At 45.5% G+C, this 24,289-nt stretch overlaps 1 protein-coding gene across 1 annotated transcript; it reads left to right on the top strand.

Moving 5' to 3' along the window:
• The first annotated feature begins 1,414 nt into the window (after window positions 1-1,414).
• ITGB7 (integrin subunit beta 7) lies at window positions 1,415-24,272 on the top strand. The gene is made up of 15 exons (XM_043969267.1): window positions 1,415-1,441; window positions 3,886-4,095; window positions 4,514-4,715; window positions 4,872-5,042; window positions 6,250-6,491; window positions 6,851-7,009; window positions 8,141-8,236; window positions 8,375-8,464; window positions 9,526-9,669; window positions 9,966-10,159; window positions 21,959-22,182; window positions 22,361-22,577; window positions 22,730-22,938; window positions 23,175-23,335; window positions 23,752-24,272. The coding sequence occupies exons 2-15, from the start codon at window positions 3,889-3,891 to the stop codon at window positions 23,830-23,832; spliced, it is 2,397 nt and encodes a 798-aa protein (XP_043825202.1). The 5' UTR covers window positions 1,415-1,441; window positions 3,886-3,888; the 3' UTR covers window positions 23,833-24,272.
• Window positions 24,273-24,289: the final 17 nt, after the last annotated feature.

Genomic DNA, 24,289 nt, shown 5'->3' with positions numbered 1-24,289 from the left:
TAAGCAACCAAGAATCAGGAGAAAGTGAAAGCTGGAGAGGAAATCGCAGAAGGGCTGCTGTGGGGGACCTTGGGAGGGGAGACAAGCAGGGGGCAGTGGTGTTACTATAGGTGCCAAGGTAGCTTCCTCAAACTCTTCCTTCCAGACTTCCCTTCCTGGTCCTTGTATCCCATGGATACAGGGTAGTCACACCAACAAATTTCCCATCCCTAATATTTGACCCCATAAACCCTAGTTCCTGGATATTGCTTTCTAACTCAGACAAAACATAGTGAAGTTTTTGGTTTGTTTTTTTTTTTGGTGGGCCAATGAGGGGTTAAGTGACTTGCCCAGGGTCACACAGCTAGTGTCAAGTGTCTGAGGTTGGATTTGAACTCAGGTCCTCCTGAATCCAAGGCTGGTGCTTTATCCACAGCGCCACCTAGCTGCCCCGAAGTGGGGTTTTTTGGGGGGGTTTTGTGAGGTAGTTGGGGTTAAGTGACTTGCCCAGGGTCACACAGCTAGTAAGTGTTAAGTGTCTGAGGCTGGATTTGAACTCAGGAACTCCTGAATCCAGGGCCCGTGCTTTATCCACTGCGCCACCTAGCTGCCCCCCAAGATTTATTTTTAAATTTTATTTCTTTGGGAGGGGGGCAGTTCAGGTTAAGTGACTTGCCCAGGGTCACATAGCTGGTATCCAAGGCTAGGTCCTCCTGACTCCAGGCCTGCTGCTCTATCCACTGAGCCACCTAGCTGCCCCTGTGAGGTTTCTCTTGGCCCTGTATCCTGTCTGACAGTGCACTCAGGTCCAGACTTGACATTCTCATTCAATCTTTTCTTCTCCTCCTGTAGCTGTTCTGCTCTTCCATCATTTACTTTTCTGATCTCTGGTTCCTTGCAGCTCTCTTCAGCTTCCACCTCCCATCTTCATCATCTCCCACTCTGTCTTTTCCAATTTTATCTTGGGTTTCTCCATCCACTTTCTCTCCATCCCTCCATTCTTTTATCTTCCAACCTCCCTATGCTTTCTTTTTTTTTTTTTGTTGGTGAGGCAGTTGGGGTTAAGTGACTTGCCCCGGGTCACACAGCTAGTAAGTGTTAAGTGTCTGAGGCCGGATTTGAACTCAGGTTTGAATCCAGGGCCAGTGCTCTATCTACTGCGCCATCTAGCTGCCCCCCTCCCTATCCTTTCTCTTTCCAATGACTCCCAGCCAATATTATCAGCCAGTTTCTCCATGGCCTTCCAATCTTTTTGCTGCCCCTCCTCCATGGGTCCTTCCTCTCTCTGCCTTCTTCTAGCCACTTTTCCCTTCCCCCCACCCTGCACACACACTCACATCCCCCCAACCCCCCATAGAAGTTCCCCCTCCAACTCTGGGTGTGTCACTTCCTCCCCAGTCCGCCCTTAGGCAGATGCAAATAGCACAAAGGCAGCTTCGGCAAGGGGAAGCGCTCTGCACCTGTGAGTACCAGGGAACCCAATCCCTCTACCTGTAACTCCCTCCAAGTTCAGACCCTGTCCTCCGTACCTGCCAAGGGGAAGGGAGAGTTTCTGAACCACTGAGGCTGCACAGCTAGGCTCCACAGACTCTGCAGCAGGAGGGACTTCTGAGCCCCGTGGCTAGGAAGGAGTGAGGAACGGGGACTCTGGATTCCTGAGTCCTCCTGCCTAGGTTTTAAGTCCCTTGCTGCTCCTGAGGGGACTCTTAAGCCCTGGCCCCAGAATTCCATGCACATTTACCTTTCTGATTTCATTTTCTCTAGGAGGGAGCTTCTGGGGGGAGGGCAGGGGTGAGAAAAGATAAAGAGGAGAGGGTCTTCTTTAGCATCTCAAAGTTAACTTGAACTTTTCCTTCCTTCCTGGCTCTCAACCCAGCACCTCTTGTACCTAATATTTGCTTAACTCTCCCACCTCAGACACCAACATTTTCTAGGGGAAAAGAGGGTAAACAGACTTGGGTGGCCAATAGGCCTTGGTTCCATCCTCTCCTAGTGTCCCTCGAAGGTACTAAGCCTGCATGGTGAACAGAGGGATCAGTACTAAAGCAGGAAGGTAACTTGCGACAAGGGCATCTATGTTTTAGGCTTTGTTTTCCCACCATTGTGGGAAAGAAGGAAATAACAAGAAGACTGTGTACTTTAGGGTGAAGATGATTTAAGGTCCTGGAGTTAGGACCAACCAACGGAAACAAGAGGAATGGGAAGAAACTAGAGAAAGAAAGGAAGACTGAAGGGCTCTTTCCCACAGGAAGAGAAAGCAAATGGAAGAAAGGGAAATAGTAAAGAGAGAAAAGGATGGAGCCAGTTAAGAATATGGGGGAAAGATGTAAGTTGGACATTGGTAATCAGGATTAGGATTCTGGGGAAAGACAAAAAAGGAAGGAGCAGTAGAAGGGGGAAAGGAAGAGGGAGGGTTGTTGGGGAGAAAGAGTATTGTTACAGAGACAGAGAACTAGTAAAAATGGGAAAAGGTGATGGAGTAAAAGAAAGAGGGAGTTGAGGTGAAAAGGAGGCAAGGGAGCAGAGTTGGGTAGAAGAAGAATTGGGGGAGGGAACCATGGCCTCCCGAATGGGAAAAAGAGTAAGGGGCTGAGTGAGTGAGGATTCCAGAAGGTGTTTTTGAGTTTGTCCCCTGGGGGGGTGGTAGGGGTTCTTGAAGGGTGGAGGCCCTGAGTGTAGTAGGAAATGAGTCAGAGCCAGGAAAGGTGCTATCTTTTCTCCCCCCACAAACACACACAATACATCAACCACATAGAATTGAGGTTAGACAGAAGCTATGCCCTAGGCCCCCCCATGAAGGACATGGTAAAGGGGATGGGATGGTACAGATTCAGCACTCTGCCTGAATTTAGAGGTTGGGGGGGAATAGAGAGAAAAGGGGGAACTCAATCCTCCTGCCTCTCACCCCTTCCCCATACTCCTGGGCTCACTTAGTTCTGGGCCCAAAATTACCCTTGGAAGAAGTGTGCTACAGATAGATATCTTGTCTGTGTTTGTACAGTTAGGAAAGTCCACCTGGCCCTCCAGGAGTCATATTGGCTACAATCTTGCCTTTCAGGTCAGATAACCCCTAAAACCTCCTCCTCCAGGCTAACAGAAAATATTTTCTACTAACTCTAACCCTTCCCTTCCCTTCCCCCTAGCAGAGATCTTGAGAAAATCGAACCTTAATTCTCATGCTCCATTCAGTCCTCAGCAGTATTCCCTTCTCTGTCTCTTCCATATTCCATTCTTCCCCGTCCCTCCTATCTGCCTCCCCTTACCCTCCCGCTAGCCTTCTCTTCTTTGGTCCCAATAGCCGCATGTATTTGACTAGCCCTCAAATCACTGACTATCAGACCTGAAAAGGGATCTTTGAGATCATCTCACCCTAGCCCCTCATCTGCTACCCAGACAGTTTGGAAACTTTCTAGCTCCTCGGAGCTCTGCACACAGTAGATGTTTAGTAATTGTTTGATTTATCAATTGATTTGCAGCGAGGCAAGTGCGGTGCAGAAGAGCCAATAATTTGCATAATTTCTAATTGCACAGCTGGATCTGAACCCAGGTCTTTGGACTTGGAATCTAATGCCCTTTCCATTGTATCACATTCCCTCCTTGAATGCAGATCTTTCTACTCTTTCACTTTTCTGAAGGTGGAAAACCAATTTGTTTTGACTTTATTGGGAAGTCGAGTTCAGGTCCTGGTTCCCCTCTCTCTCAAGAACCTGAGGCTGATTTGACCTCTCTCTGTCTTTGACCCACTCCAAATCTTAGAGAACTACTGACTCTATAGGAGGAAGTGAAACGGGTGTGGAGATAGAGATGGGGTGGGGTTTGGACAGGAGACTACAGGCTAAACTGATGGGAATAGGCTGCCCCCACTGAGCACCTTCCCTCCGTTCACCTGCTTTCCATTCATTGTAGACTATGAGAGCTGGAGCTTTTGCAATACTCCTAGGACTCCTGCTGGCTTTGGGCACTGGCCAGAGGAAGCCAGATGCCAGCCTCTTATCTACAGAGAAGACCCTGGAGGGAGAAGATCCTGATCTGTCAACTTCTGGGTTCTGTCGATCAGTTTCCTCCTGCAGGGAATGCATCCTTTCCCACCACAGCTGTGCCTGGTGCAAGCAGCTGGTGAGGGGGCATTTTGTGCCGTGACTCTGTGTGTGTGTGTGTGTGTGTGTGTGTGTGTGTGTGTGTGTGTGTGTGGTGGGTGGCAGTGGGGCCCATCTTTCCTTTTTGTGCGACACCCTAGGCTCTGTACAGGAAGTTTGAGGGCTTGGACCCTGGGCGGGGGTTGGGAAGCTGGGGCGGCGCAGGGAAGGGATCAGAGGGTGAGGAGGGGGAGGCCGGGGCTTGTGTTGAGGAGCTGGGGGAGGAATCTGCGAAGTGGGGCCAAGGGGGAGCTAGTGCAGCTCGAGTCTTCAGATGATGGCTCAGGTGACGGAAAATGAGGGATTGCGGAGACGCCGGGTCGGAGCAGAGTCGGGAGTCAGTGGCGGGAGGGGTGGGGAGCATGTGCATGCCTGACTGGCCTGCTCCCGGCCCGCAGAACTTCACCGCCGCGGGGGAGACAGAGGGGCGGCGGTGCGCCCGGCGAGAGGAGCTGCTGGCCCGGGGCTGCCCCTCCGAGGAGCTGGAGGAACCCAGAGGACAGCAGGAGGTGCTACAAGATGAACCCTTCAGCCAGGGAGCACAGGGCGACGACACCACGCAGCTGGCCCCGCAGAAGGTTCGGGTTAAGCTGCGGCTGGGTGAGCCTGGGGACGCAGGAGGGATGGAATGGAAGTGGGGTGGGAGGATAGGACAGGGGTTCATTAGCACGCCTGAGCTGCGTGGGGAAGCTTGGCCCCGCCGGCACTTGGAAGGGATGATGACTGTCCCCGGTCCGACTGGGACCCCACCCACAGGCGAGACACAAAGGCTCCGGGTCCGCTTCCGTCGAGTCGAAGGCTACCCAGTGGACCTGTACTACCTCATGGACCTGAGCTACTCAATGAAAGACGACCTGGAACGAGTGCGCCAGCTGGGGCACGCGCTCCTGGTCCAGCTGCAAGGGGTCACCCGCTCGGTGCGCATTGGTGAGTTCAGTACACCCCTGCATAGTCTCTCCACACTGCAGTCTGCGCCCTAAGCCAGGACAGCCCCCAGAGACTTACCTGGACTGGTCTCCAACCCCCTCTGACTACTTTCTATCTCTGTAGACCCTCCCCTTCACTACATAAACCCGAGGCTGTCTACACCTGGTCCCCAGAATTATTACAGTACAGGTCTGAGCCTTCCCGGCATAACATCCCAGCTCACCACCAAGGTGGGGTCCCCGACTTGCAGGTGGCTTTGTACAAGGCTCACCCTGACTTTCCCCCTCAGCGCTAACCCGAGCTTCACAGTCAGATCCGTAGGCCCCTTCCTTTCCATTAAACAACCTCCAACCCCAAACCCCCTTTCCCTGGCCCATCTTCTTCCACCTAGACCGATTTCCCCAACCATGTTTTTCCCTTTCCTAAACCATTCTTATTCCTCAATTTTCATGAATTTCTGGACTTTACAACCATCTAATTACTTCCCACCCCTTTGGGAACCTCCAGTTAGCCATTTTATCCTTTCCACCCCAAAGCTTGCCCTATAGACTTTTCTCTTAATTCTTTCTATTTCCCAATGTTTGATGCTCCCAGTATATATCCACTATATTCAAATATGTTAAGGACTAAGGAAGAGATTTATTCTGGATGGATATTGGAAAGACAGTTTTATGCCTGATTTAAGGGGAAATTTTCTCTTTTTTTTTCCTCTCCTTTGCTGGGCAATAAGGATTAAGTGGCTTGCCCAGGGTCACACAGCTAGTAAGTGTCTGAGGTGGATTTGAACTCAGGTCCTCCTGGATTCAGGGCTGGTGCCTGACTCAAGGGCTAAGTGGAATCCCTTTCCTATCTATGTGGTACTGCGGTTAGAGCGCCAGCCCTGGAGTCAGGAGGATGTGAGTTCAAATCCAACCTTAGACACTTAGCAGCTGTTTGTGGTCTAGGGCAAGTCCCTTAATCCTGATTGCCCCCCGCTCCCCAAAAAAGGAGTTAGAAAACAGCTTGTCTGGGTATTCCTGTTCAGGTATTGTCCCTGACACGCTGACATACCCTTTTCAGAATTGAGGTTCTGTGATTCTGAGTGTATCAACTAAACTTTGCCTCAGAAAACAGTTCTGAGTCCCCTGTTCCCAGTGCAACTGCCTATGCTGTCTCTCTATCCTCCCCTCCAGTCCCTTGAGATCCTTTTTTGTTCTCACTACGCCAGGCTTTGGTTCTTTTGTGGACAAGACGGTGTTGCCTTTTGTGAGCACAGTACCCTCCAAGCTTCAACATCCGTGCCCCACACGACTAGAAAAATGCCAGCCACCCTTTAGTTTCCAGCACGTGCTACCCCTCACGGATGATGCCTCAGCCTTTGAGAGTAAGGTTGAGGCACAGAGTGTGTCAGGCAACCTAGACTCCCCTGAAGGGGGTTTTGATGCCATCTTGCAGGCAGCCCTGTGCCAGGTGTGTATGTGTGTGTGTGTGTGTGTGTGATCAGGAGAGGGGGAAAAGAGGGTAGGCTGGGGATTGGGGGGTGTGGGGAGGAGTGCTGGAAACTAGGCCTGGAAGCCTAAGAAGATGAAGGGGGAATAGAGTGCTGGACAGCCCAGAAGTCTGGAGGACAAGAATGGAGAGAGCTCAGGGAATGAATAGCAGAGAATTTCATGGATTAAAGAATTGCGAGGGCTTGGAGGGAAGAAGAGAAAGCCAAAAGCAGAGCTATGGACAAACTGATCTCTGAAAGAGTAAAATGTTGTTGCCAGAGAGGCGAGGGTCACTGATATATGTCCCTCTCCTCTCATTCTCACGCTCTTGTTCCCCAGGAACAGATTGGCTGGAGAAATGTGTCTCGGCTGCTGGTGTTTACATCTGACGATACATTCCACACAGCAGGGGATGGAAAGTTGGGTGGCATCTTCATGCCCAGTGACGGACGCTGCCACCTGGATGCTAATGGCTTCTATAGCCGAAGCCGAGATTTTGTGAGAGCCCTCCTCCCTTCAAACAGCTACAGTAGCTCCCTTTCTTTCAGCCATGTCCCAATCCCTGTCCCCTGGAGCTGCCTAGCTACCTGCTCCCCTCCAGAGTAGAGTGCTTTCCATCTGGGGTCCTTGGAATTAAAAAAAAAATTATGATCACTGTATTTCAATAGAACCAGTTTTCTTTAAAATCCTATGTATTGGGGCAGCTAGGTGGCGCAGTGGATAGAGCACGGGCCCTGGAGTCAGGAGTACCTGAGTTCAAATCCGGCCTCAGACCCTTGACACTTGGGGATGACACTTGACACTTACTAGCTGTGTGACCCTGGGCAAGTCACTTAACCCCCATTGCCCCGCCAAAAAAAAAAAAAATCCTATGTATTGGGGTAGGTGGCACAATGGATAAAGCACCAGTTCTGGATTCAGGAGGACCTGAGTTCAAATTCAGTCTCAGACACTTGACACTTACTAGCTGTGTGACCCTGGGCAAGTCACTTAACCCTCATTGCCCCACCCCCCCAAAATCGTATGTATTTTATTTAATACATTTAAAAACATTTTTTTCTGAGAAGGGATTCATAGGTTTCACCAGACACTGCCAAAAAATAGGTGGTCGTGGCTCCACCTATGGGTTCCTTTCTGTTTCTTTTTTTTTTTTTAAGTTTTGCAAAGCACATCACATGTTTTATTTATTTATCCATTCATTCATTTTTTAAAAAAATTTTTGTGGGGCAATGAGGGTTAAGTGACTTGCCCAAGGTCACACAGCTGGTAAGTGTCAAGTGTCTGAGGTCACATTTGAATTCAGGTCCTACTGAATCCAAGGCCAGTGCTTTATCCACTGAGCCACCTAGCTGCCCTTCATTCATTTTTTAATTTATAGAATAAAGTATTTCCATAACATAGTATAATAAAAAAGATGATTGCACAGGAAACCACATAGGCATTGTATGTACACAATGTGTACAACTTGCTATTCCTTTTAAATAGATAATAATGTTATCATGCAAATATTTTTTCCTTTTTTTCTTCCCCTCTTACCCCATCCTAGAGATAGCTACCATTAGACACAAATAGGTATACACACACAGATACAGATATATGTAAAATTATTTTATCCTCTCCATTTCTCAGGACTATCCTTCTGTGGGTCAAGTAGCCCATGTTCTATCTGCTGCCAATATCCAGCCCATCTTCGCTGTCACTAGTACTGCATTGCCAATCTACCAGGTGAAGCTTTTCCGGACCCCATCCCCTTAAGTCTTCTCAATCCCCTTTTGTTCACCCACATCTCCAACCTCCCCCCTCTCCTCCATCCCTTTTCCCCTCCCCCTTTTCCCCTCCCTAATAATCCCTGTGATTCCTTAGGAGTTGAGCAAGCTCATCCCCAAGTCAGCCGTGGGGGAGCTGAGGGAGGACTCCAGTAATGTCGTACAGCTCATCATGGATGCCTATAATGTAAGGCTGGAGCCGGTCCGAGGAGGGGAGGAGAGGGCAGGGATTGGATGGGCAAAGGAGACACGTGGGGGAGGGTGGGGGTGGAGAAGGGAGACGATTCAAGGGTCTTGAGGAAGGAACTGTGCTGCTTGGTGGGGTGGCCAGAGCAAAGAGGAAGACATCTTTTCTTAAATTCATATACCTTTAGCAATTGGTTTGGGTTTGAACTGGATCACTTCATTCCTTCATTCATTCCTTTGTGCCTGTTGCACACCTGATGCTCAGATACACATAGATGAATAAAATACGGTCCTTAATCTCTAATAATTTACAATCCAATAGGGCAGATGGGGAAGGAACCTCTTTGAGATGATCTTCTAGACCAGGGGTCTGCAAACTATTGCCTGAGGGCCAACCCACAGCTAAGAGCTGTTTTGACATGTTTAAATAGAAAAAAAAAGATTTAAAAATATAAAAATTATTCTTAGCTTGTGGGTGGTACAAAAACAGGCAGCAGACAGGCTGGGGGTTGTAGAAAACCCCTGATTGTCCAACCTCCTCATTTGCAAATGGGGAACCTAAGGTCCAAGAGTAGTGATTTGTCTAAGCTTGTATAGTGAGCTGGGAGTAGAATGCAGGTCTCCTACCTCCTAGACCACTGGTTTTTTACTTAGGCTGTCCTATTTCTCAGTTCCTTGAGGGTAGGAAAATTGATTTAAAATTTTCCTTTTTGTAGAACTAAGAGGTCCTGACATGGGACCTTAGTAAACTCTTATTTTCTTGTGTCAAATAAAAGGGGGTCGGGTAGCTAGGTGGCACAGTGGATAGAGCACCGGCCCTGGATTCAGGAGGACCTGAGTTCAAATGTGACCTCAGACACTTGACACTTACTAGCTGTGTGACCCTGGGAAAGTCACTTAACGCGAACTGCCTCACCAAAAAAAAAAAAGGGGGGGTCCATGGATTGGGTAAGGCATCTGGGAACTGGCAGCTAGACTTATGGGAGTTTCGTATGGAGGTGGGGTGAGGGTCAGAGGGAGAGGTTCATCCCTATGTTGTGATTGTCAACCCCTGCCTTTCAGAACCTGTCTTCCACCGTGACAATGGAGCACTCACAGCCTCCTCCTGGGATCCACATTTCCTATGAGTCCCAATGTGGAGATTCTGAGGCCAGGAAGGACACAGGAGACCAGGGCCAGTGTAATGATGTCCCAATTAATCAAACGGTGAGATGGGAGCAGGGGTGGGAAATAAAACGATGTGGGATAATGGAGTGCTACCAGGAATGGAGAGAAAAGAGAGGAGCAAGAGGGGACCCTAGATGTTGCAATGGGGGATGTTATTGAATTGCTATGCCCATAGAATGAGTTGAGAATTTGGAGATTCTGTGTGTGTGTGTGTGTGTGTGTGTGTGTGTGTATGTGTGTACACACAACCTGACTCCCAAGCTCTTACTTCCCACTGAATTTTCTGGGTTATGACTATATGTCCTGTATGTTCTGACCCCGCCTCTTCCCACCAGGTGAGTTTCTGGGTAAAGATTCGTGCTACCAGCTGTCTCCCTGGCCCCCATGTCCTGAAGCTCCGGGCTCTTGGATTTACTGAGGAGCTGAGTGTGGAGCTGCATACCTTGTGTGATTGTAACTGCAGCGATGTACAGTTACAAGCCTCTCACTGTAGCCACGGCCATGGTGACCTACAGTGTGGAGTCTGCAGGTGAGGGGATCCCCCTCTCCTCTGGCATTCCCTTATAGCAAGCCATCCCTGGTCTCTTGGAGCTTCCCCTACCCAGACTTTTCTCCCACACTCATTTAGGAACTCCTTTCTCTCAGATATCCCATGACTCACCCTAAATCTGTCCTTTGATACTCCCAGCATTCCAGGATTCTCCTTCTGACCTTCACCTGCTCCTCAAATTACTTACCATGGTCCCTTCTGTATCCTTCACATATTCTGAGACACTAACTGGGTCTTAGTTCACCATTCTTTTTTTTTTTTTTAGGGGATGGGGAACAGAAGGGTGTGAGGGGTAGTTGCTGGGGAGCAGTGAGAGAAAAGAGATTGGACCCGAAGGGAGAAAAGTAGAGAAGAGAGAAACATTGAGGGCTGGAAGCTGGGGTTGAGGCTGGGAAGGGGCAAGGCAGGAGGACAAATCAAAGAATCTCAGACTTGGAAGAGAACTTGGAGGGCACCTAGTTCAGTCTTTACCCAAACAGGAATCTGTTCTATAGTATTCCTGACCAGGGACAGAGAACTCACTACTTCCCAAGTTATCTTGTACTATTTTAGTGGGGAAAGGGGGCGGGGGAGGTACCCCTTTCGAATTGTCATACAGCTTAATTTGAGCCAAAATCTTCCTTTCTTGTTCTGTCTATCCATCATTCCTGACTCTGGCATCTGGTGTCTAGTAATGATCACATGCCCCCCAAATCCTCTCTTCTTCAGGCTGATCATACCTAGTTTCTTTCTTTCTTTCTTTCTTTCTTTTTTTTTTGGTTGGGGCAGTGAGGGTTAAGTGACTTGCCCAAGGTCACACAGCTAGTAAATGTCAATTGTGTGAGGCCAGATTTGAACTCAGGTCCTCCTGACTCCAGGACTCTATTCACTACACCACCTTGCTGTCCCAGTGCCTCATTTATTTAATCACTCCTTCCATGGGCTTCCGTCCCCTTGACAATTTGGTGGTTCTCCAGTTTATGGAAATCCTTCCTGAAAGGTAGTAGCCATATTGAATACTGTATGGTATCAGGTAGAAAGCACTGAATTTGGAATCAGGGTATGAATCTCACCTCTAAGACTGCTTAGCAGTGTGACTGAAGGCAATTCCCTTAACTTTCTTAAACCTCTGTTTTCTCATCTGTATAGTGGGGATAATGTTGTATAAGCCTCATGTGCTATGTAAATATGACTTGTCATCATATGCCAGATGTGGTCCCACCAAGACAGAGTACACCTATCCTGTTTTGTGCTTTTCTTGATGCAACCTTCGGGGCAGTGGATAGAGAACCGGCCCTGGATTCAGAAAGACCTGAGTTCAAATCCAACCTGAGACACATGATACTTGCTAGCTGTGTGACCCTGGGCAAGTCACTTAACCCTCATTGCCCCACCAAAAAACAAAACAGGGGCAGCTAGGTGGCGCAGTGGATAGAGCACTGGCCCTGGAATCAGGAGTACCTGAGTTCGAATCCGCCCTCAGACACCTAGCACTTACTAGCTATGTGACCTTGGGCAAGTCACTTAACCCCAGTTGCCTCACTAAAAAACAAAACAAATAAAAAAGATGCAACCTAGGAGAGCATTAGCTTTTCTGCTGGCCATGTCACGCTCTTGATGCATACTTGCAGTTCACTAAAACCTTCAAATCTTTTTCACATTTTTCATATGGTTTAGTCCTGTTTCCCTTGCCCTGTATTTGTGCAGTTGATTTTTTGAACCCAAATGTAGGACTTTACATTAATACGTATTGCATTCTATCTTATTAGAATCAGCTTGTTCTAGCCTGTCAATATATTTTTTGAATCCTGACTTTTAATTTATTAGCTAGTCATTCAAGCTTCCTGTCATCGGTAAATATTTTTAAATGTTTATTTTATTTTCCCCCAATTACATGTAAAAACAATTGTTAACATTCATTTTTAAAACTTCTTGAGTTCCGGGGCAGCTAGGTGGCGCAGTGGTAAAGCACCAGCCCTGGAGTCAGCAGGACCTGAGTTCAAATCCGGCCTCAGACACTTAACACTTACTAGCTGTGTGACCCTGGGCAAGTCACTTAACCCCAATTGCCTCACTAAAAAAAAACAAACAAAAAAACCCCCAACTTCTTGAGTTCCAAATTCTCATCCTTCCCTGCAGTTCAGAAGGCAAACTATATGATATAGCTTGTATATGCACAGTCATGCAAAATGTATTTGTTAGTCTTGTTGTGAAGGAAACCATAGACAAAAAAATCCCAAGAAAAATTAAGTAAAGAAAAATTATGCTTTGATCTGAATTCAGACACTATCAGTCCTTTCTCTGGAGATGGATAGCATTTTCCCTCATGAATCTTTTAGAATTGTCTTGGAACATTGTATTGCTGAGAATAGCTAAGTTATTCATCCTTGATCATCATACAATATTTGTTTTGTGTGTGTGTATGTGTGAGTCAATTGGGGTTAAGTGACTTGTCCAGGTCACACAGCTAGTAAATGTCAAGTGTCTGAGGCCAGATTTGAACTCAAGTCCTCCTGACTCCAGGGCTGGTACTCTATCCACTGCGCCACCTAGCTGCCCCTAAGGGTTTTTTGTTTTTGTTGTTTTTTTGTGGATCATCATATAATATTGCTGTCACTGTGTACAATGTTCTGCTTTTGTTAATTTTGCATCAGTTCATATGTTTCCAGCTTTTTCTGAGAGCATCCTGCTCATCATAGTATTCCATCACAATCAATACAACTTGTTCAGCCATTCCCTAATTGATGAACATCACCTTAATTTCCAATTCTTTGCCACCACAGAAAGAACTTCTGTAAATATTTTTGTACATATATCTTCTTTTCCTTTCCTTTTTTTTTTTTTTTTGGTCTCTTTGGGATATAGACCTAGTAGTGGTATTGTTTGGTCAAGGGTATATGTGGTTTTATAGATCTTTGGGAATTGTTCCAAATTGCTCTACAGAATGGTTGAATCAGTATATCACTTCACCAACAGTACATTAGTCTCAATTTTCCTACATTCCCTCCAACATTTGTCATTTTCCTTTATTCGCCTATCTGATAGGTGTGGGTCTGTAGCTTAGAGTTGTTTTAATTTGCATTTCTCTAATCAGTAGTCATTTAGAGCCTCTCCTCCTTCCCCCCTTTGGCAACCAGGGTTAAGTGACTTGCCTAGGGTTATACAGCTATTAAATGTCAAGTATCTGAGGTCAAATTTGAACTCAGGTCCTCCTAACTCCAAGGGCTGGTGCTCTATCCGCTGCGCCACCTAGCTGCCCCTCTGAGACTGCATTTGAACTCGGGTTCTCCTGACACCAGGGCTGATGCTTTATCCACTGTACCACCTAGTTGCCCCAGAGCATTTTTTCATATGATTATAGATGGCTTTGATTACTTTTCTGAAAATTGCTTGTTTACATTTTTTGACCATTTATCAATTGAGGAATGGCTCTTATTTCTATAAATTTGATTCAGCTTTCTATATATTTGAGAAATGATGTCTTTAACAGAAAAACTTGCTGTGAAATTTTTTCATAGTTATGATTACTACATCCAATTTTTCCTATTTATCCTACTCTTTCTCTCCTTTCACTCTGTCCCTTCCCAAAAGCATTTTGCTTCTGACTTTTACCTCCCTGGAGTCCACCCACCCTTCTATCAGCATGCTCTCCCTTCCCCACCCCCTTTTCTCTTATCCCCTTCTCATCCTACTTTCCTGTATGATAAGATAGATTTCTTTACCCAATTGTATATGTGTATTATTCCCTCAAGTGAGAGTAGGGTTTATGCACTACTCCATCTTACTCTTTACTGTAAAAGCCTTTTTGCAAATCTTTTATATTAGATAATTTACCCCATTCTACTTCTCCTTTTCCCCTTCTCCCAGTGCATTCCTATTTCTCACCTCTTAATTTTTTTAGATTATTATACCATCATATTCACCTCACACTCATGCCTTTTACATATTCTCCTTCTAACTGCCCTAATAATGATAAACTTTTTAGGAGGTACAAGTATCACTTTCTTATGTAGGAATGTAAACAATTTAACTGTGTTGAATTCCTTATGATTTCTCTTTCCTGTTACCCTTTTTATGCTTCTTTTGAGTCTTGTATATGAAAGTCAGATTTTCATTTAGGTCTGGTCTTTTCATCAGAAATGCTTAAAAGTCTTCTATTTCATTGAATGTCTATTTTTCCCCCTGAAGGATTACACTCAGTTTCACTGAATAGGTGATTCTTGGTTGTAATCCTAGGGGTTTGGCCTCTGGAATATCATATTCCAAGCCCTTTGATCTTTTAATGTAGAAGCTGCTAAATCTTACATTTCCCTGACTGTGGCTCTTTAATAAATGAATTATTTCTTTTTGGCTGCTTGCAAAATTATCTTCTTTACCTAGAAGATCTGGAATTTGGTTATAATACCTGGAGGTTTTCATTTTGGGATCTCTTTTGGGAGGTGATAGATGGATTCTTTCAATTTCTATTTTACTCTCAGATCTTTTTCTGTTGTTTGCTCATTTTTCCAGCCTATGTCTTGACTTTTCACTCTATGCTAAAGTGTGGCTCTGCTTTTGAAAAAAGCTTCAGCTTTGTTTTTTTTATGTAGCTGTTTTCAGAGATAATTATTTTCTTTCTTTTTTTTTTTTTTTTTGGTGAGGCAATTAGGGTTAAGTGACTTGCCCAGGGTCACACAGCTAGTAAGTATTAAGTGTCTGAGGCTGGATTTGAACTCAGGTACTCCTGACTCCAGGGCCGGTGCTTTAACCACTGCACCACCTAGATGCCCCCAGAGATAATTTTGAGGGTCTGTAAGTTTTTGGTTCTTCCAAGGTGGTATGAACTAATGACAGGTGAGCTTTGGTTTGTGAGTGACCACCAACACTTTTTCTGCCCTGGAACTGTGACCAGGGTCCTAGCTTCCCTGTGGCCAGAACCTCAGATGTGCTAGTGCTCCTCCTCATCCTGTCACTGAGACCCAGGACTGTGAACTCAGATCCAAGTATGGTCAATGCAACGGAAGCCTCTGGTGCCAACAAAAGGAATCCTGTAATCTCTTTCTCACCAGTTGTCTCTCCCCTTTACCATCTGTGGGCTGAGTGGTCTAGATACCACCATTGTGCTGCTATTGATTCAGTTGCCCCCAAAGCCTACTGCTGGTTTCCTAGAATGTATCTTGTACAAAACCACACTTCACTCTCAGCCTGGTGTAACAGACCTTTCCTGTTCACCTTCTAAGTTGTCTTGGGCTAGAGAATTGTTTCACCCCATCCTTTTGTGGGTTCTGCCACTCCAGAATTTCTTTTGAGGCATTATTTAAACTTTTTGGAGGGGTTTTGGGGAGAGCTCAGGTGAACCCCTGACATTCCTCTGCTATCTTGGTTCCGCACCCTGTTAAATATTTTTTTTAAATAAAGTATTTTATTTTTTTCCAGTTACATGTAAAGATAGTTCTCAACTTTTGTTTATACAAGCTTTCCAATTTCAGATTTTTCTCCCTCCCTCCCCCCTCCCCTAGACAGCAAGTAATCTGATATAGGTTTATATATATATATATATATATATATATATATATATATAATACCTGTTAAATATTTTTGTAAAAGTTGTATTCAAACAGCTAGGTGGCACAGTGGCTAGAGCACTGGACTTGGACTCAGGAAGATCTGAATTCAAATCTGGTCTCAGATACTTCCTAGCTGGATGACTCTGGGCAGGCCACTTCTCCTCTGCTTCAGTTTCTTCAACTGTAATATGGAAATAATGATAGCACCTTCCTCCCAGGGCACTGAGGTGGTGCAGTGCTGAGCCTGAAGTCTGGAAGACCTAAGTTCAAATCCAGTTTTTGTTTGTTTGTTTGTTTTTTTGGTGAGGCAATTGGGGTTAAGTGACTTGCCCAGGGTCACACAGCTAGTAAGTGTTAAGTGTCTGAGGCAGGATTTGAACTCAGGTCCTCCTGACTCCAGGACCGGTGCTCTATCCACTGCACCACCTAGCTGCCCCCAAATCCAGCTTGTTTTTAAGCTGAGTCTTGAAAGAAGCCAGCGATTTTATATATGACGGAGGCAGCAGTAGAGAGAGAAGATTCTAGGCATAGGGGAGAGCCAAGGCAAAGACACCAAGTTAGGAGACGGAGTACTGTATGTAAGGAACAGCAAATAGGCCAGTATGTCTGAATCACAGAGTACGTGGACTGAGGGAAGTAAAGTGTAAGAAACCTGGGAAAGGTAGAAAGGGATTGGCTTGTGAAGAGCTTTAAATGCCACAGCACTTTATATTTGATTCTGGAGGTAGCAAGGACCCACTAGAATTTATTGAATAAGGGGAGGGTGATATGGTCAGACCTCTGCTTTAGGAAATCACTTTGGCAGCCATGTGGAGGATAAAGTGGGGAGAGATTTGGGTCAATGTGAACAATTAGAAGGCTATTTTCACAGTCCAGATGAGATGTGGTTGTGTGAATGGAGAGAAGTATGTAAGAGATGTTAAGACAAAATCTTATCTTTGCCTATTCAGTTCTGGGCCCAGTTCGTCATCCATCTGAAGTACCTTTTTTTTTTAATTGTCTGGAATTTTTTCATCTGAAATACCTTTATTGTTTAATTTTTTAAATTAAAATTTTTTTTTTTGGTGGGGCAATGAGGGTAATGACTTGCCCAGGGTCACACAGCTAGTATGCGTCAAGTGTCTGAGGCTGGATTTGAACTCGGATCCTCCTGAATCTAGGGCTGGTGCTTTATCCACTGTGCCACCTAGCTGCCCCAACTATAGTCACTTCTGGATTTCAACCATTCATGATCAAGTGATATAATATATATAAAGTGTATCACTAACTATAAATACTGTCTTCATCCTTATCAGCTATATGCTGGATATTTTCCTCCTAGATGTGCTATAGGAATCTCAGAATTTTATAGGAATTCATAATCTTTCCTCCTCTAAACTTCCCTATTTCTGTGGAGGCCACCACCAACTTTCTCAACCAGGTATGTATTCTTGGAGTCTTGATTCTCTCTCTCTCTCTCTCTTTTTTTTTTTTAAGTGAGGCAACTGGGGTTAAGTGACTTGTCCAGGGTCACACAGTTAGTAAGTGTTAAGTGTCTGAGGCCGGATTTGAACTCAGGTCCTCCTGACTCCAGGGCTGGTGCTCTATCCACTATGCCATGTAGCTGCCCTGAGTCTTGATTCTTAATTCTTGGCAGCCAGATGGTGAAGTGGATAGAGGGCTGGGCCTGGAGTCAGGAAGACGTGAATTCAAATTTGACCTTAAGCACTTACCAGCTATGTGGTCCTGGGCAAGTCATTTCACCTTTGCCTGCCTCAGTTTCCCCAACTGTCAAATGGGTTAGTAATAATACTTAACGTCCAGGCTTGTTGTGAGGATTAAATGTGATGATATTTGCTAAAAATATTTGGCACAGTGCCTGGAACATAGTAGGTGCTATATATAAATGCTTACTCCCTTCCATTTTCCTTTCTCCTCCCCTCTTGCCCTCCATATCCAGTCAGTTGCCAAATCTTGTTGATTTTTGTACATTCTACTTCTACGAGATCTCTTGCATTTACCCACTCATATAGCCACTGCCCCAGTGCGGGCTCTCATCATCTCTCACCTGAACTACCAGAATAGTGGCCTAACTGATCTCCTAGCTTCCAGTCTTCCAGATCTCTCTCAAATTCATCTTCCCCACAGCTGCTTGGAAATCTCAAGACCCAGGTCAGACCTGGGCCACCTTCCTACTTAGAAACCTTTATCAGCTCTCCTATTGTCTCTAGGATAAAATAATCTCCTTAGCTCACTATTTAAGACCTTCCAAATATCTTCCCTTTCCAGCCATCCTTATATTGTGTTCCCTTCACACTGGACAGTCAGCTCTTCCCTAGAACTCAATAATCTGTGTATTTGCACTATTCCTATTCCTGATGCCTAGAATACTCTTCTCTCCTCAGAATAATTGCCTTTCTTTTTGTCTTTTTGGTTGTTTTTTGGGGGGGTATTTTTTGGGGGTATTAATATTCTCAGTAATTTTAAAAAATTATTTTGGAATCTTCCCCTCTTAGATGTATTTTGAACATTGATCCCTGAGCATTTTTATAATTGTGTTTTCTCCTGCACATGGAGGTAAGGGTTTTCCCCTATGTCATCTTCCTTAGTGCTAGCCCATTTCTTCTTCTTCTTCTTCTTCTTCTTCTTCTTCTTCTTCTTCTTCTTCTTCTTCTTCTTCTTTTGTGAGACAATTGGGGTTAAGTGACTTGCCCAGGGTCACACAGCTAGTGTCAAGTGTCTGGGGCTGGATTTGAACTTAGGTCCTCCTGAATCCAGGACCGGTGCTCTAGCCACTGCACCACCTAGCTGTCCTAAAGTCTTTTTTCTTTTTTTGTTATTGTTTTTTTGTTTTGTTTTTATTTCTTTTTTTTTTAGTGAGGCAATTGGGGTTAAGTGACTTGCCCAGGGTCACACAGCTAGTAAGTATCTGAGGCCGAATTTGAACTCAGGTACTCCTGACTCCAGGGTCAGTGCTTTATCTACTGTGCCACCTAGCTGCCCCCTCCATTTCTTCTTATAGCACAAATGCTATGGTATTGAGTTCAAGTGTGATGGTCTACTTATGAGGACAGATAACTGTAGAAAAGCTAGGAAATCTGTTCCATTTCTCATCTATTTGTTGTCCTGCTTGTTGTTACTTATAAATGTTCTTGGCTTATTTGTCATAGTTGGGTCTCATGCTAAGCTTTCTGGAAGTTTCCTTTCTACCTGCTTTTCTTTTTTCTTTTCTTTTTTTTTTGGGGGGGGTGAGTTAATAAGCTACTTAGAATCTTCCATTATCTTCTATAATTTTTTTTTTCAGCAATTGGGGTTAAGTGACTTGCCCAGGGTCACACAGCTAGTAAGTGTTAAGTGTCTGAGGCCGGATTTGAACCCAGGTCCTCCTGACTCCAGGGCCAGTGCTCTATCCACTGCGCCACCTAGCTGCCCCTATAATGTTTTATAAATGTATTCTAAAACAATGTGGCCTTTGGCTGCCACATATCTTCATTTGATAAGGAGATGCAGTGTTTGCTGTATGAGTTGATTCTCTGGCACTTTGGGCCTCCTTATTGTGGTGACTATGACTATTAAATTTCTCTAATAGTTTTTTGTTTTGTTTTGTTTTGTTTTGTTTTTTGCGGGACAATGGGGGTTAAGTGACTCGCCCAGGGTCACACAGCTAGTAAGTGTCAAGTGTCTGAGGCCGGATTTGAACTCAGGTACTCCTGAATCCAGGGCCGGTGCTTTATCCACTGCGCCACCTAGCTGCCCCCAATAGTTTGTTTTTAAAGAGATCAGGTTGGAGCTTCTGTAATTGCTTGGAATGATTTATCATCTTTATACTTTCCTCTAACTTGGTGTTGTTTTTGGTATTTGTTTTCATCAAACAGCTGATTTTGACAACTGCATTCCAGTAATTAGTCATATCTAGCACCTCCCACTTTCTTCTTGAAGAAAGGGTTCATGATATATAGGTTTGAGGTTTCTAAGTTGTCTAAAAGCTGTTGGTCTTTTTAATGACTAAATCCCAAACCATAGTATCTGCTATACTTTTTGCCATCCTCCCCTGCTGTTCACCTTTGCACCCAATCACCAAATATCAGTGTTGAATTCACTTAGTTTGGAGGCTGTCAGGGTTTCTGTAACAATTTTTTACTTCGTCATTATTGCAGATGTTGGCACCTAATTTGCAGTTATCTTATACTCCTTATAATCACTAAGACCGAATGTCTCATGAAATTCTGTTTTGACCTTGAACACACTAAAAACCCAATTCTAGTAACCCCTTTACTTTACCTTTTCAACAAGAACTCATGAGTTAGTCTTTCATCAAGCTGCAAATTCCCTTTGTCTTTTGGTTTCATTTATAGTGAGAATGTCAGTATGGAGCAAACCATTAGTTGGCTGGGGCAGTGGATAGAGTGTTAGGCCTGGAGTCAGTAAGACCTGAGTTCAAATCAGACCTAAGACAGTTTACTCATTGTGGAACCCTGGACAAGTAATTTAACTTCAGTTTCCTCAATAATAGCATTTAACTCCTAGGATTGTTGTGAGGATCAAGAGCTACCTGGCACATAATTGGTGCTTAATAAATGTTTGTCAATAGAGTGATAAGAAATAATCAAGTTCACTGTGGGACGGGGCTGCACAGGACTGAAGGCCATTCTTTTTTTTTTTTTTTTAACCTATTTCGTGGCTGACCATGGCCAGAGAACTTGGAATTCTTGGTCCTAACCTGTTGGAGATGTCTCTAAATGAGGTGTTTTCAGACAACAGTCTATTATAGGTACCATATTTGAAGACTTTTGCTTCAGTATAGAACCTGTCAAATTGTGCACTCTTTTGAGAATCCAAGGTCACTTTTACATCATAACAAATTATTATAGTAAGATTTTTGTCTGTATGTGTTTTAAAAACTTAAGTTGGAGGGGGGGCAGCTAGATGGCGCAGTGGATAGAGCACTGGCCCTGGAGTCAGGAGTACCTGAGTTCAAATTTGGCTTCAGACACTTAACACTTACTAGCTGTGTGACCCTGGGCAAGTCACTTAACCCCAATTGCCTCACTAAAAAAAAACCCAAAAAAACCCCAACTTAAGTTGGCCCCTGAGTACCTTTCCTATGCATCCACATTGGTCTCTTTAAACAGTGTCTCTTTTTCTTCTTTATAGGATTTTTTCATTTTTCTAATATTCAGAATTTCATTCTTGAGAGCTTCCCATTCATTTAGAATTTTAGGCCCTATCTTTCATCTCGACTTTTTGAAATATGTTCCCCACAAATCAAAAGTAGACATCAGACTTTGCCCAGCTTACTTCTTCTTGTCTTCATAAATTCTAAGATGTATTGGTCATCCCCTCCTAAGGTTCTTATCATGTCTAATTCAATAATCAGTTCTTCCTTATTGATCAAAATCAGGCCACAAAGACCAATTCTCATGTCACTCCAGACTTTGAAGAATTAAATTATGATTAAGTCAAGAATGAACTACTCTTCTTTTGGTGGACTGGGGGGGGGGACACAGGGGGGAGAGGGAGAGAGAGAGAGGGAGAGGGAGGGAGGGAGGGAGGGAGGGAGGGAGGGGGAGAGGGAGAGCGGGAGCGCTCCAGGAGATTCTGAAAAGCCAGAAGGTACCCATCATTGTTTTCTCATGCTTTGTGTCAGGCTTTGTGATGTTTTCCAAACTCCTCATCTATTTCCTCCTTCTGGCCAGTTGGTCAGTAGTTTGAAAACAAAATTGCTTCTTTGAATCTTTCATTGATCCTCGCTCAAATTTCCCCTCCAGTTCTTAGATTTACTCACAAGAGTATACGTTGTAAACACTGTTGCTTTTAATTTATTGAGTAAACTATATTCCTCTAGAGCCATATTTTAGTTCTGAGTTCCATATCACTAAAGCTCATTGATACTTATAAATTGAAGTTACCTTATCAGGTTAATATCTAGTTTACTTTGAATATTATTCATGCCTTAATGTGGAAATCTGAGACTGTTTTATTACTAGATCTTTCTTGGTTATTGTTTCTGTGAAACACTGATAATTTTCTTACCTTGTTATACCTCTGGTATTTCGGTTGGCAGATATATATGATCAGTTTCCTCCCTCTCCCATTTTCATTTTCAATCTCCCTAGATCAGAGAGGAGCAAAGGTACACAGAGGAAATAATAGCAGGGACTGGAGGATGCCAAGGGAGAGGAGTTTGGGTTAAGGTACACAGAGAATGGGCAATTCCTTCCTTAAATATTTTTCTCCCCACTTCTTTTCCCTCTCCTCCTGCCCCACCCCACAGATGTGCTCCAGGTCGTGTTGGTCGACTCTGTGAATGTTCAGAAGCAGAGTTGTCATCACCAGATTTGGAGTCTGGATGCCGGGCACCTAATGGGACAGGGCCCCTGTGCAGTGGGAAGGGTGTGTGCCAATGTGGACGGTGCAGCTGCAGTGGGCAGAGCTCAGGGGATCTCTGCGAGTGTGATAATGCCAGCTGCGAGCGACATGAAGGCATCCTCTGTGCAGGTACCTGGGAGGGCTTTAAGGAAACTCTTTAGGAGGATGCCCAGGAGACAGTGGGTAAGCAGGACAGCTCAGATGAACACCCAGGGGAGTCAGATGGTCTCAAGCAGGGTGTTTGCTTGGGGTGGGGCACGAGAGGAATCTCATTTCTGCCCTTTCTTTTTCTCCTGTCGCACTATAGGCTTTGGCCAGTGCCGCTGTGGAGTCTGTCATTGTGATGCCAACCACACAGGCCAAGCCTGTGAATGCAGCAAGGACACGAGCAATTGTATCACCTCAAGTGGCTTCTGTAGTGGACATGGTTCTTGTCAGTGTAACCAGTGCCAGTGCCTGGAGGGTTACTATGGTGCCACGTGTGACCAATGCCCAGGCTGCAAGACACCATGTGAGAAGCACAGGTGAAGAGTGTGGATGCTAGGGTTTGGGGAAGCCAGAACCCAAGTAACACAAGGGGAAGCCCAAGGCACTGAATAAAAGTGGATTGAATTGGGTGGCTTTTGGGAGGGGGGCTATTGGGGAATGTCACTGATTCTTGGCATTGGTGGGACAGGGACTGTGCTGAATGTGGAGCCTTCAAGACAGGGCCACTGGCCAGCAACTGCAGTTTGGCCTGTGCCCATATCAATATAACAGTGAGCCCGATGCCTCTGCTGGATGATGGCTGGTGCAAGGAGAGAACGATGGACAACCAGCTGCTCTTCTTTCTGGTGGAGAATGAGGCTGAGGGCAGGGTCGTGCTGAGAGTTAGACCTCGAGAGAGTGAGTATGGGTGGGGGGACTTGGGGACATAGCAAATTGAGACACAGGGCACAGAAGACTAGGGCGGTGGGCAGAGGTGGTGAATCTTGGCTGTGCAACATATCAGGGCTTAGTCTTCTGGGCAGAGATGGCTCTGGAAACAGCAGGTCCCCACAGCTCGGGTTAGGTCGGCGGGGTCCTAGGGAGGATTTTAGGCCTCCCCAGGCTCCCTTAGTAACCATCCTTCCACTCTTTAGGAGTAGTAGATTACACCCAGACCATTGTGCTGGGCTGTACAGTGGGCATCGTGGTAGTAGGGTTGGTGCTTGTCCTGGCCTATCGACTCATGGTGGAAATCTATGACCGGAGGGAGTACAATCGCTTTGAAAAGGAAAGGAGGCAACTCAATTGGAACCAGGTGAGGAGCCACCCAGCTCTTTCTCTCACATCCTTCTCATCTTGGCTGCCCCCAGACCCTCTCTACCCTCTCCCACTTTTTGGTAGCTCATCGGCCTCTTCAGGAGTGAGGACACCTTCAGAGCCAACCTTACCTGCTTCCTATCCCTTAGCTCTGGCTGCTCACCTAAAACACCTCTTACCTCTTTTGGGGTTTCCATGATCCTATTCCCTATGTCATAGTTCCTTAACCATCTCCCTTCTGTCTTGTCTTGGTCCTGCCCCTCTCCACTCCCAGTTGTCTACTGTTGGCATCTCAGGTGAAGCCTGTTTCTAGAGAACCTTAGCACCAGGGAAATGGTGGGTGAAGGCAGAATCTGCTTCCCGTACCAGCTTCTGACCCGCTCATCCCATTGCTGTCTTCTCATTTCCCACCAGGATGACAACCCGCTCTATAGGAGTGCCATCACCACCACCATCAATCCTCGATTCCAGAAGAATGACGAGAGCCTGCAGTAAGCAGCTGCTCTCTCACAGCACAGCAACACAGCCCTTCTCCTTAAACCAGGGTCTGACTCAGGAGTCTCCTCAGGGCTTGTTCCTTCCCCTTACAGTGGCAGAGCACCCTAGTCAGAGCTCCATATCACCCTTCCCTTTTCCAGAAAGGGTAATTTCCTACCCAACAAATCTGTTGCTTTAAAAAAGAAAAGAAAAAAGTGCAGGATGGAAACCTTTCCTCCTTGCCCCACAAGGGCCCTCCCTCAGGCTAGTGCTGTTGTACTGATGCCACCGTAGGGAGCCCAAGTGGACAGCATGTTTTGCTTTCACTTCTGCAAAGCGCAGATTGCAATCTAGCTGGTGGCTTCCAGGAATGGCAGTGGGGCTACGTTGAGTCAGGACCTTTGGAGAGCACTTCCTTAAGAGAGCTTTTACCACTACTCAGGTCCACCATCTCTACCCAATTGCTGCCCTGTTT

The sequence above is a fragment of the Dromiciops gliroides genome, chromosome 5, assembly GCF_019393635.1.
Source record: "Dromiciops gliroides isolate mDroGli1 chromosome 5, mDroGli1.pri, whole genome shotgun sequence".
NCBI lineage: Eukaryota > Metazoa > Chordata > Mammalia > Microbiotheria > Microbiotheriidae > Dromiciops > Dromiciops gliroides.
Note: the sequence above shows the minus strand (reverse complement) of the source record. Positions and strands in the feature narration are given on the sequence as shown.

Bases quoted from the DNA above. Each gene is read 5' to 3' on its own strand.
- ITGB7 (XM_043969267.1), top strand. From the start codon at position 3,889: ATGAGAGCTGGAGCTTTTGCAATACTCCTAGGACTCCTGCTGGCTTTG. The intron at 6,492-6,850 runs GTGTGTATGTGT...CTTGTTCCCCAG, and splicing joins TGCAGGCAGCCCTGTGCCAG to GAACAGATTGGCTGGAGAAA. The intron at 22,578-22,729 runs GTGAAGAGTGTG...TTGGTGGGACAG, and splicing joins ACACCATGTGAGAAGCACAG to GGACTGTGCTGAATGTGGAG.